This window comes from Panthera uncia, assembly GCF_023721935.1.
Source record: "Panthera uncia isolate 11264 chromosome B2 unlocalized genomic scaffold, Puncia_PCG_1.0 HiC_scaffold_24, whole genome shotgun sequence".
NCBI classification, from domain to species: domain Eukaryota; kingdom Metazoa; phylum Chordata; class Mammalia; order Carnivora; family Felidae; genus Panthera; species Panthera uncia.
Window position 1 is genome coordinate 41,757,371 of NW_026057580.1, and position 12,324 is coordinate 41,769,694.

Here is a 12,324-nt window from a genome sequence, read left to right on the forward strand (position 1 = left end):
TAACTTATTATAAAAAGGTGTGTACATTACTATGAGTAGCAGTTCAATAATATTCATTCCTTTTTTGTATACATTTTCTTCTTTCCCTTGTCTCAGATTTCAGGCATGGGAATAAAGGGACAATTGATTTTTATCAATATATTTGAATTATCTGATTTAGTTGCTTTAATAGAAATTCTTTTGTTAACCTTTATTACTTTAGCTATAGTTGAATAGTGTCCAGGTGAGATACTTATTTAGTGGCATGTTTTCAGAGGATGTAAAATAATCTTGACGGTGTTTTAAACATTTTTTCCTTGGAGCATAATGAAGATGTTAGCTTAAGTGAAGTGTCAGATGATAAAGACACGACTGGCCCATATTTTTTTTAGTGTGATTATATTATCATTTTTTAATTTAATTATTATGGTGGAGTTGACAAAATCAATGTACCTCAGGGAAAGAAGGTAACATGCTTTGTGAAACTAACCATTTATGCTCTATTCTAGAGTTTAGGCAGTGGCCAACTTATACAGTATTAAGAACATTTAGGAAGGTCATAGAGGCTAATAGGAATAGTCATGATACTAGCCTGTCTAGTTCTTTCACCAACTTCCCATGAAACTGAAAATTATAACTCTGATACTATCTCTATGAGATGGAAGTAGAGGCTATCTAATCATCAGTTATTGCAAGAATTTTGCCAGAAAAGGGGCAGTAGGGGAGTAAAAGCACATACGTGCAAAAAGTTGATTGAAAAGTTTTTATTTCCTTCAAAACTTTGAGATCTTATTATATAGTTTTAATATCTTGCAAATCTCTTTTTCTGATATACCTGACAACTTTAATAGGTTTTAAAATGTCCACTTCATTCTGTCCTAATTGTCCTTAATGATGGTAGCTAACTTTGCTACATTCCAGACACATCCATCTTGGTCATCCTTCCAACCCTGTGTGGTAGGAACTACTAACAACATTTTAATTCTACTAGAGTGGTAGGTACTCTCAATTCTCTGAGGTTTAGAAGGCTGTTTACCATATACAAAGTGGTTTTACACTGTTTTAAAATTCCTTTTATCATCCTTTGCTCTTTTCTGCGGTCTCTTGCCCTATCACTGTTTTAATGCCCCTCTTTGTCTAATTTGCTGTGTGTGCAAATAAAACCAGTAATACTTTGTTAGTTTTATATTTAAAATTTTAAAGTAACTATACCTGATTGCTTGATAGACTGTCCTTATTAGTACAGTTGTAAATGCATGAATCTCATAGACACATTCGTTCTCTTCTTATCCTTGCCCCGACCTGGTCAAGGTTAAATGGTTTTTAAATAAATGATATTTTACTTCATTTTGTCAAAAGGGATGAATGAATGTAATTTTTCTTGCTTATAATGGCATTTGTATTTGTATACTTGCATTTTAGAAGCCTCATGCCTCTTGCATGTTTTCTGAAAGTTGGATACATTAACAGTATTTTCTACTTTTCAAAATGTATTTATTATCTGCCCTATTGCTTAGAAGTTGACTGTCATTATAGCCAGAGCTGTTTGACCCATACCTGACAGTGGGCTTATAGGAACATCTTGTTCTTGTCAACTTGACTTTGAAAATGGGACCTAATCTGGGGCGCCTGGGTGGCTCAGTCAGTTAAGCTACAGATTCTTGATCTGAGCTCAGGTTTTGATCTCAGGGTGTGAGTTCAAACCCCACATTGTGCTCTGAGCTGGGTGTGAAGCCTACTTAAAGAAAAATTCATAAACTTTGATCTAATCTACTTTTCACAACTGAATATACAAATAGCTTACAATTATTACATATTTTAAAATACCACATGAATGAGATGCCAATTCCAGGCACCTGGAAAAAACACCATCTGTGAAATGAATTGACTCTTTATGAAAGCCCTTAGTAGTTCTTAACATTTTATTGAATTATTTATTTATTTATTTAATTCATTTATGAAAGAGAGAGCATGTGCATGAGTGCAAAACAGAGAAGAGGGCAGCAGTGGTGGGAGAGAGAAAATCTTAAGCAGGCTTCACATTCCCTGCTGAGCTCTATCCCGTGACTTTGGGATCACGACCTGAGCCAAAACCAAGAGTCAGACACTCAACCAATTAAGCCACCCAGGCACCCCTCTTAACATTTTTGAATGTCTTTTGCTTTAGGTTATTTTTTTGGTCAGGGCAACCCAACAGTGTTATGAATAGATGTGAAATTTAAATAATCTTTCTTATATGTTGTTATAAAAACTTTATGTTTATGCCTTTGTGTTATTGAATGCCCATTGTCATAGGTAGTTGAGAATGGTCTGTTAACTCTCCTAACATATTTTTTTTCCCTTCAATACTCAAAATAAGCCCAGACACGTTTAATTATTCATATCGGTATTTCTCAACCTAAAATTCTAATAAATTTAGAGATATCGTGATAGTGTAAAAGTAGTGCATTCTAAACTTTCTCTTTTGTTCTATATAGGTATTCCAGGTATTGAATGAAAAGAAACAGATACATGCTATAAAGTATGTGAACTTAGAAGAAGCAGATAATCAAACAATCGATAGTTATCGGAATGAAATTGCTTATTTGAATAAACTACAACAACACAGTGATAAGATCATCCGACTTTATGATTAGTAAGGATTTTTTTTAATATAAAAGAACACTATTTTTGCTATAATTCTACAGATAAAGAAGATAAATACTTAGTCTTAATAGTGTAAGCTAACCATGTATTTTGTTGTTGTTGTTTTTGTTTTTAATGGCAGTGAAATCACGGACCAGTACATTTATATGGTAATGGAATGTGGAAATATAGATCTTAATAGTTGGCTCAAAAAGAAAAAATCCATCAATCCATGGGAACGTAAAAGTTACTGGAAAAATATGTTGGAGGCAGTTTACACAATTCATCAACATGGTATTTTAAAACTCGTTATATGCTGAGTTACAATAATCATTAATAGTGTCATCTTACGATTTTTAGGTATTTGTTATTGGCACCTCTAGACTAGATAAACTAAATATTTGGACGCTCATTTAAAGATGGAGGCACAAAAAACATTTCTTTAAAACACCGTTAACCAAAGGATATAGTGCATGAACTCAAGTCCCCACAGCCATAATGCATCCATAGTGCAAAATATACCCATATCTTTATTAGTATTAACATAGTCCATTATCCTGTGTCTCCAAATAGTTCAGTTATAGCAGATCTGAGACTTTGGGGTTCAGGCATCCCAAAGATCTGAGATGTTTATTGTGCTCATTATGTTAGTCGTTTTGTATTGTGTCCCTTTTGTGGGAGTTGGTTTTATTCTTTTTCAATTGTTAGCCCTAGGTTGTTTTTTTTTTACTTGGACTTGGTTCTTTTTAGGGCTTCTCTGCCTTTACCTTATCCTTTTTATTTTTTTTATTTATTATTTTATTTATTTATTTATTTATTTTTACCTTATCCTTTTTAAAAAATAACTGCTAACCTAGATTAATTGTAATTTTTCTCCTCATGTCTCCCTATAAGTTAAAAGATATTTCAGTGATTAAGATCAGGGCTGTAGGGATAGAGGTGTCAGGAGCATTAGGGTCTTCCATCTGACAATATAATTTATGATGTTATCTAGTGGGTGGTGAAGATCATAAACTCTGAAGCCAGAGGCCCTGTCACTTAGGTTTTATGACCTTGAGCAAATTACTTAATCTCTGTGCCTTAGTTTTTTCACTTAAAAGGATAATATTAGTATAGTAATTACCCCAGTTCTGGTGTGAGGATTAAATGATTCAAGATAAGCAGCAAACTTAGAATAGTGCTTGGTACATTGCCGGTACTATATCTTTTTAGAAAATATTAAAAAGGAGGGGCTCCTGAGTGGCTCAGTTGGTTAAGTGTTTGACTCTTGGTTTCGGCTCAGGTCATGATCTCACGGTTGATTGAGATGAGCCTTGCATCGGGCTCTGAGCTGACAGTATGGAGTCTGCTTGGGATTCTCTTTCTGCCCCTCCCCAACTCACATGCTCTCTTCTCGCTCTCAAGATAAATAAACATTAAAAAAATATTATACATGAGCATTTACTTTGACCAAAGGAATCAACTAGGCCAGTAGATTGTGAAATTTCTTTTTTTTTTTTTTTTAACATTTATTGATTTTTGAGAGAGAGAGAGAGAGACACAGAGTGAGCGGGGGAGGGGCAGAGAGAGGAGACACAGAATCCAAAGCAGGCTCCAGGCTCTGAGCTGTCGGTACAGAGCCCGATGCAGGGCTCTAACTCACGAGCCGTGAGATCATGACATGAGCAGAAGTCGGACACTCAACCGACTGAGCCACCTAGGCATCCCGTTGTGAAATTTATTTTATACTTAGAATGTTTTACATTGTCTGATATTACAATGGATTTTTATTTTGAAGGCATCGTTCACAGTGATCTGAAACCTGCTAACTTTCTGATAGTTGATGGAATGCTAAAACTAATTGATTTTGGGATTGCAAATCAAATGCAACCAGATACAACAAGTATTGTTAAAGACTCTCAGGTAAGACTTAACGAATGGTTGGTTACTACCCACTACAGTTCAGTTCCATTTCACCTGTAAAGTATTTTGCTAATGGGGATTTTATTTTTCCTACCTCATTCTTCAAAGGATTTGAAACCTTTGTATTAAGAATAGATACTATAAGAATAAAAACCATATTTAATACACTTTAGAGAGTCAAGATCAGGTAGAAACAAATCTGGCACTTTGAAATGATTTTCCTATAGCTGAGGTAGAGAAGCATAATGCCTGTCTTGGAAATCACCTTTGTCATGATCTTGAGTTCACCTGAAACTTTGTCTCAGAGATTCCTGGTAGCAACCAAAGAGGGAATTGCAGTTACATGTTTTTTCTATTGTCCATGAGGTAAGATTATTTCATTCTTCTGGAGAAGTAAAGCTTTTCCTATCACTTGCATTTGAAAAAAAGTTCTTAAATGGGCCTTCATATTGGAAACAACCATAATATTGTACTCTACTGCCTTTTTCTAATAGGATATGCAGTTACAAACTTAATAAATTTGTCTCCATAAAAACTGAGGTGATAACACCAAAGAATAACTAAAAATAACCCTGCTTGAAGTCAAGATGATGTATTCTATGTATGCAGATTTCTGGTGTGGATGTGCCATAATCCTAGAAGTAAAACTAGACTATTTTTAGGAGGAATAGATGAACAGAATGCCTTTGAAACAATTCTATTTGATAATAACTTCTCTTTGTATCAAAAATATGGCTGAACATGTAATTGTAAATCAACTTGAAGATTCCCTCTATGGCAAGGCCCTAAAGTACAGGTATTTGGTGCTTGAAAACAGAACCACTTATTTTAGACTAAAATAAATGCCTTTTAAGGTTGGCATAATCTGACTGTGGAAACTCTTGCATGGTTTAGATTCCTGCCCCATCTCACTCTGGACATGGGCCCAAGGAATACTTGGAGACATAGCTAGATTTTTGAATTGTTGCTTGGTTGATTTTTTTTTTTTTTTTTTTTTTTTTTTAAGCATTCTAGGCCTGTTCCAGCACAGAGAAATGAGTGAGATCAATTCCTCAAGTTTATGGCCATTAATATAATTTTAGCCTCTACAGTTTTATGGTAGTTGCCTATCATAATCATAGAAAAAGCTTAGCATTCTGAAAGGAATAACTTTTCTGATTATGGACCCAATTTATTTTTCTGGAGTTGTGAAGAAACTTATGTCCTAATATCATTGTCAGTTACTTGATTTTTTAAAATATATGATTGAAATATGTAATTATTCAAGTTTCTAAGAATCTGACATTTGTGTTTTAAAAAATCTAAAGCAGAATAAAATATTTTCATTGATTAGTGTTTTCTGTGCTTTGGCATACAGGTTGGTACAGTTAATTACATGCCACCAGAAGCAATCAAAGATATGTCTTCCTCAAGAGAGAATGGGAAATCCAAGTCAAAGGTATTATGAAGGTTATTTAGATCCCATTTATCTGGCATCAGAAGGGAATGGACTATTCTCTGATTAAACCTAACGGATAACTGAAAGTTGCTTAAGTTCTAAAACTTTTTAGGCCATTTTAGAGACCTTGCTTTCTTTGGCAAATGGTCATGGGATTCAGTTTTACAGTTATTGATTTGAGACTGTTCTTTTAATATTGTGCTTTTAATATGGGATGTCTCAACAATGTGCTCTAACAAAAAATGTACCCAGGGTATTTTTTTTCAGTTTCAAAATGAAAGGTAGAAATTAAGACTAAATTAGCTCAGAGTTAGGCACATTAAAATGATCTTTGAAGTCTTTTGTTTCCTCTTTGATTCTTACATTTTATCTCTTACTATTTATTCATTTGTGAATTCTACATTTCCAAGTACAATTCTAATAGGCAGTTTTTTCCCAGCCTGCCACAGCTACTTTCCCACTTGCCTTATTTTACCACCTCAGTGAACTTTGTGTTAGCCTCATTGGTGTCTCTTCTTGGGCTCATTTTGCTTGCCTGGATGCCTCTGGCTCCCAAGCTAATCCTTCGTTGCTCTATAGCAGTGTAACCAAGTGCATGCAAGCATTACATTGTTGTCCAGGGACCTGCATTCAAGTAATAGACCTGCCTCTTTGTTAACAACCATCTTTATGAATTAACTTGCCTGGTTTCTTCATCTATAAATTCAGCTTATAAACAGTACCTATTTTAAAGGTGAGGATTAAATGATAAAGAATATAAATCACTTAATACATTGTCTAGCCCTAAATAATTGCTTGATAAATATGTGCTTATTTACTAATTATATTTTCCTTCCTAGAAAATTGTGGCTTGTAAATTTCTTTTCAAATAACTGACATAACATTATGTCAAATAGTCTCTTATAAAATTCTTTTTATCATTTGTTTAGCTTCCCCTTTTCTTTTAATACTTAGATTTGTTGTCTTTTTTCTTTTTCTTGGTTAGACTTTCCAAGGTTTTGTTAATTTTAAAGAACCAAGTCTTCATTTATTAATTCTATTTTCATTTGCTCTCTAATTTCTGTTTTTATCTTTATTAATTGTATTTCCTTTAGGTTTCTTTTTTTTTTGTAGTTTCTGGATTTAGATAATTGCCAATTTAATTTTTGTATTCTTTCTTAATGAAAACATTAAAACTGAATTTTACTGAGTTTTACTTTAACTTCTACTTCCACTTTTTTGTAGTATTAATTTTCATTAATTCTAAAGTTTTCAGTTGCAGTTTTAAAATACTTTGAAATAAGATTTATTTTGAATTGCTTGTAGAGTTCAGATTTTTTCAGTTTTCAACTAAGTGCTTTAATATTATGGGTAAATCTCCATTCGATGTAATCACCTGCTAAACAGTGGCCTTAATGATTCTGAACAGAAGACAAATTTTTTATCCCACCATGTAAGATAATCCCTGCTTGTGAAAAGCTCAAACCCTTCCCAGTCTAGCTCTGTTTGCAAATTACTTTCCAGTGAACATCTGTTGGCTATTTGGAGTTTCTATTCTGAGGTCTATTGGGCACATTCACTATTTCCCTCTGTTTCTGTTTCAAATGCCTCTACTATACACGACTTGTGGCTGTTGGTAGTTTGTGTCCCTTCGTATTCTGGGGTTTTGGGGTATGGCTTTTCACTTTGTTTTGTTGTAAATCTTCTCCATATGTCTATGGTTTTGCTACAGGCTTCTCTGTCTGTCTTATCTGGGGATTTGGACAGAATGAAAAACTGTGCTGCAATCTAAAATGCAAAACAAATAAAAAGCAGAAACAGACTCCTAAATACAGAGAACAAATTGATGGTTGCCAGAGGGGAGGGAGGTGGGTAAGAGATCTGGCAAAATAGATCTCCAAAAGAGGAGTGGGAGGTACAGGCCTCCAGCTCTGGAATGAGTAAGTCATGGGATGGAAGGTACAGCATAGGGAATCTAGTCAATGGTATTGTAATAGTGTTGTGTACTGACAGACAGTAGCTATACTTGTGGTGAGCATAGCATAACGTATTGAATTGTCACTATGTTGCACACCTGAAACTAACATTGTGTCAGCTATACTTTAATTAAAAAAAATAAATAAGAAAAACTATTCTGCCACAGCCACTGCTATTTTTCTAGACTCTGAAATCCTTTTTTAATCCATGATTTATGTAGAAACAGATTTAATTTCCAGATGGTTAAGTTGGAGGAAGAGGAGTATTTTTATTAATTTTTAGTTTTCTTTGTGTTCGGCAATGGGGTCTGTTTTATCTGCCGTTTTCTGAAAGGTGTGCTAAAATCTCTCTACCCTTCCAACCAAAAGAATTTATTGTAGTTTTTACTAAATATAGTTCTATTAAATGTAGTTTCCGTGCAAAGAAGTTCATGACCATCTTCTTGGTTGGTTGTATCTCTTATCATTATAAAATGCCTTTCTTTCTTCTGTTAAAAGTATTTTGTTATGTTCTTGTTCTCCTTTCCTAATGTCAACACTGCTATTCTGCTTTCTTTTTTTCTTTCTCTCTCTTAAAGTCAAAATGGTAATTATGTTATAATACTGCATTGTTTCTAATGAGATTGTTTAATACAAAGAACATGTTATGATAAGTAATATTTTTGAGAACTTACTATAACTGGAAATTATTCTTTATGCTTACCCATATCTCATGGTTACATCATTTAATGCCCATGACAATGTACTTTTATTATTTCTGTTTTAGGGGTGAGGAAATGGAGATACATAGAATTAGCTAATGATAAGGCCAGGATTCAAATGCAGCCCAGCCTGGCTCTATAATTTGCATTCTTGGGTTTAGGATAGTTCAACTTAACATTTTTGAAATCTATGCATATTTACATATTATTAATTTTATATACAAATTTATTATAATAAAATAATTTTGGAGAAAAATAAATTTAAAATTTGCAGTTAATGTTTTTTAGTTTATATTGTTGCAAGCTGACAAGAACGTAATATATGTTTTGGTTGAAATATTTTAATTACAAGTTTGTTGAGAGACTTAAAGCTCATTTCTTGGTAAAATAACCAAATATAGCAAAAACTAGAGAAAGATGTTTTTTTTATGTAAACTTAATCTAGTACTTGCACATTCCTTGAGGTTTAGTTATGATTTTAAATGGCAGGGAATATATGTTTACATGTGTGTATATAAAATACTCTTACATTTAATTTTATGTTAAAATAATTTTTTTTTTTTTTTTTTTTTTTCTGAATTAGATAAGCCCCAAAAGTGACGTTTGGTCCTTAGGATGCATTTTGTACTATATGACTTATGGGAAGACACCATTTCAACATATAATTAATCAGATTTCTAAATTACATGCCATAATTGACCCTAATCATGAAATCGAATTTCCTGATATCCCAGAGAAAGATCTTCAAGATGTGTTAAAGGTAACATTAATAGTATATGGATATAGAAGAATGATATTTCATATACTTAAATTGTTTGCTTAGAAGAAATCATTGAAATCTGGCATAGGTAGATATAACTAGTCTATTGGAGGGAATTATTGAATGACTTAGCTTTTTAAGTAATGTTAAGTTTATTTTGAAGGTATTTTTAAAAAGCTTATGAATACTTGGGAATTTTGCAAGAATGACTTATGGAATCTTGTCATTTCTGAGTGGGCTATCTAGAAAGCAACTTCTGTAGTATGGTGCAATCTTGAAAAACACTTTATGTCAATATTACATAAGAAAACTTGATTTTTAAAAAAATTAATCCTTATTTTTATAGTGTTGTTTAATAAGGGACCCTAAACAGAGGATATCCATTCCTGAGCTTCTGGTGCATCCATATGTTCAAATTCAAACTCATCCAGGTATTTCTTTGAAAATCAGTTTATTAGATTACTAATTAATTACTAAGTAATTACACTAATTATACTAAGTAATTATACTAATTACTAATATAAACAGACGTTTAGCTATAACAAAACCAGAATTTGAATGGGCTACTTCCAGATTTCCTCCTTCCTTAAGGAAGTTTCTTTTAGTCTAAAATACTAAAATAAATGAAATCGCCTTTTTTTTAACTTGCATTCATTTTCACTTATCCTTGGTAAGTAGCTTTGATCAATGATAAATTACATAAAGCCAGCCATTGTGCTGTTAAACAGAATGTATTTGTGTATTTTATATTTTTTTAATGGTACTAGTAGGTTATTGATTATATTTTTATTACAGGTAATCAGATGGCTAAGGGCACCACTGAAGAAATGAAATATGTTCTGGGCCAACTCGTTGGTCTGAATTCTCCTAACTCCATTTTGAAAGCTGCTAAAGTAAGAATGTCTGTTCTCTATTTACATTACTTTTAATTGTTTTGTATAGTTTAGTGAATTAGATGCTTAAACAGGTACTCCAAAGAAAACTTGGTCCAATCATAAGACAACTATGAAATATATTTCGACATTTAGATACTTGTGCTTTTTGACAAAATAGACTTACTTGATTTACATTCTTATTGTACAGATAGCACAATTGAAAGTGAATTGTCATACAAGGTGCATACCTAAGATTGCAGTCAGGTCTCAGCTGGATAAATTTAAAAAGCAACCTGTCTTTTGAATCAACAATATTCTTAACACAGCTTTTGAATTCATTTCTTCTAGCCATTTTTTTCTTAAACCATCTTGGAGAAGTCTCAGTATTTGTTACATGTAATGACTTACAGCTGTGTACAGCAGTCAGAACACTTCTCAAAGTGAATGCCTCAAACCTTTCAGCCTCCCAGTGTTGGTTTATGTCTATGCCACCATTTTTTGGATCTCATTGCCATCAAACACCTTGTCATTTCTAGAACCCTATGTATGTTTATTGCCCACTGGTTTAGTTAACCAAGCAGTTACTAATTATTTATTTCAGTAATAACATCTTCATGTTTTAAATTTCTACCAGTGTATTATTTAGAGCCTTTTATAAATAGAGATGAATTAGTTTCCTTTATCACTAAGGTTATGTGTTCTCCAAGACAGAGATGTCTGTCATCTTCATAAATTAGATGTTGGTTTAGTCTTGAATCCTTTAAAAAATATGTAGATTTTATTATAGCTGATTATGCCTATTTATATAATAATTTGTATTATTTTTTTTAATGTCATCTGTTTATTAGTTGAAATATCATCTGATAGTCTATTTCCTGATGAGGGTATTTTAAAGTGTAGCAATTTATCTAAGACTAGCTTTATTTAAAAAAAAATACGGGAGACTAAAAAGGGCTTGAAGGTGCATATGTATGCTTATTAATAGCTATGGTACATTTCTTTTACAGAAATATTGAGCTGTATCTTATGATAGATTTTTAGGCCAAGCTAGGTGTTTACAATTCTTAATTATCTTCAATAGTTTATAAAATAATTTTGTAGTTATAAGAACAAGAGAGAAATTCATTTCATGTTAGAATATGTTTAGTTATCTTTATTAATCTGATAATCCATTGAATTTAAAAAGTTACAAAACAGGTGTGTGTTTTTAATTTCAGACTTTATATGACCGATATAGTAGTGGTGAAGGTCATGATTCCTCTTCATCATCCAAGACTTTTGAAAAAAAATGGGAGAAAAAATGATTTGCACCTACTCACAAACTGTCAAATATCAACTGTAAAAATATATTGGACTGTTATACTCTTAAGTCTCTGTGGAAACTGCTCTTAAGGACAACTTAATCCAGAAATGTCAATGGCAGAAAAATTCAGTGGATTATTCTCAAAAGAAAACTGTAAAAATAATAACCACTAATGATACTATATATATTAAGTTGTAGAATTGTTCTCTCTCTTTTATGCTTTCCTGCAAATCTACTCTATTTGATATCATATCACACTTAGAATAGTGGATGGACAACTGAAATATATTCTGAAGAACTATGTAAATAAAGCTTTGTAGCATAAAATGACACTAAAATGTAAAAAAATGTATGGTTATTTTCTTTAAGCTAATGCACTGCTGGTATGGCAGCAAAACACTTTAAAAAAATTGAGTTAAGGGAAGACACAAGAGTCTTCAAGAAGAAAATTCCAAAGGGTTTGAATTCTAAAATAGATTTCCTGATTGCTTTATGGCACTGATACAGTCCAGAGTTTTAGAGCTGCACTGGTTCTTTTAATTCTCCCTTTGATTCTTCATAATACCGATTGTTTTTGGTGTTTAGAGTATCATGCTGGCTTCTGTGGTATAAGTTGTATAGGGCATGCCCTCAGTGTATGACTTGCTTGGTAATTGGTAATTACCAATGTAGTCTTAGAATCTTTGGGACTAAATCTAATACATTCTCCCTCCATCTTATCTTTTCTCTTCTTTTTTTAGATTTCATTAGACTTTTTTTTTTTTTTTTTTTATATTTTTTTTTTTT

At 32.5% G+C, this 12,324-nt stretch overlaps 1 protein-coding gene across 6 annotated transcripts in view; it reads left to right on the plus strand.

Annotated features, from left to right (window-relative positions):
* TTK (TTK protein kinase) overlaps positions 1-11,725 on the plus strand; it is a 39,272-nt gene extending 27,547 nt beyond the window's left edge. For all 6 annotated transcript variants that reach the window (XM_049653928.1, XM_049653930.1, XM_049653929.1 and 3 more), the window contains 8 exons: positions 2,457-2,614; positions 2,747-2,898; positions 4,382-4,506; positions 5,864-5,944; positions 9,184-9,360; positions 9,707-9,791; positions 10,156-10,253; positions 11,453-11,725. In XM_049653928.1, the coding sequence (XP_049509885.1) occupies positions 2,457-2,614; positions 2,747-2,898; positions 4,382-4,506; positions 5,864-5,944; positions 9,184-9,360; positions 9,707-9,791; positions 10,156-10,253; positions 11,453-11,539 (963 nt within the window). In that variant the 3' untranslated portion in view covers positions 11,540-11,725. The remainder of the gene's footprint in view (positions 1-2,456; positions 2,615-2,746; positions 2,899-4,381; positions 4,507-5,863; positions 5,945-9,183; positions 9,361-9,706; positions 9,792-10,155; positions 10,254-11,452) is intronic.
* Positions 11,726-12,324: the final 599 nt, after the last annotated feature.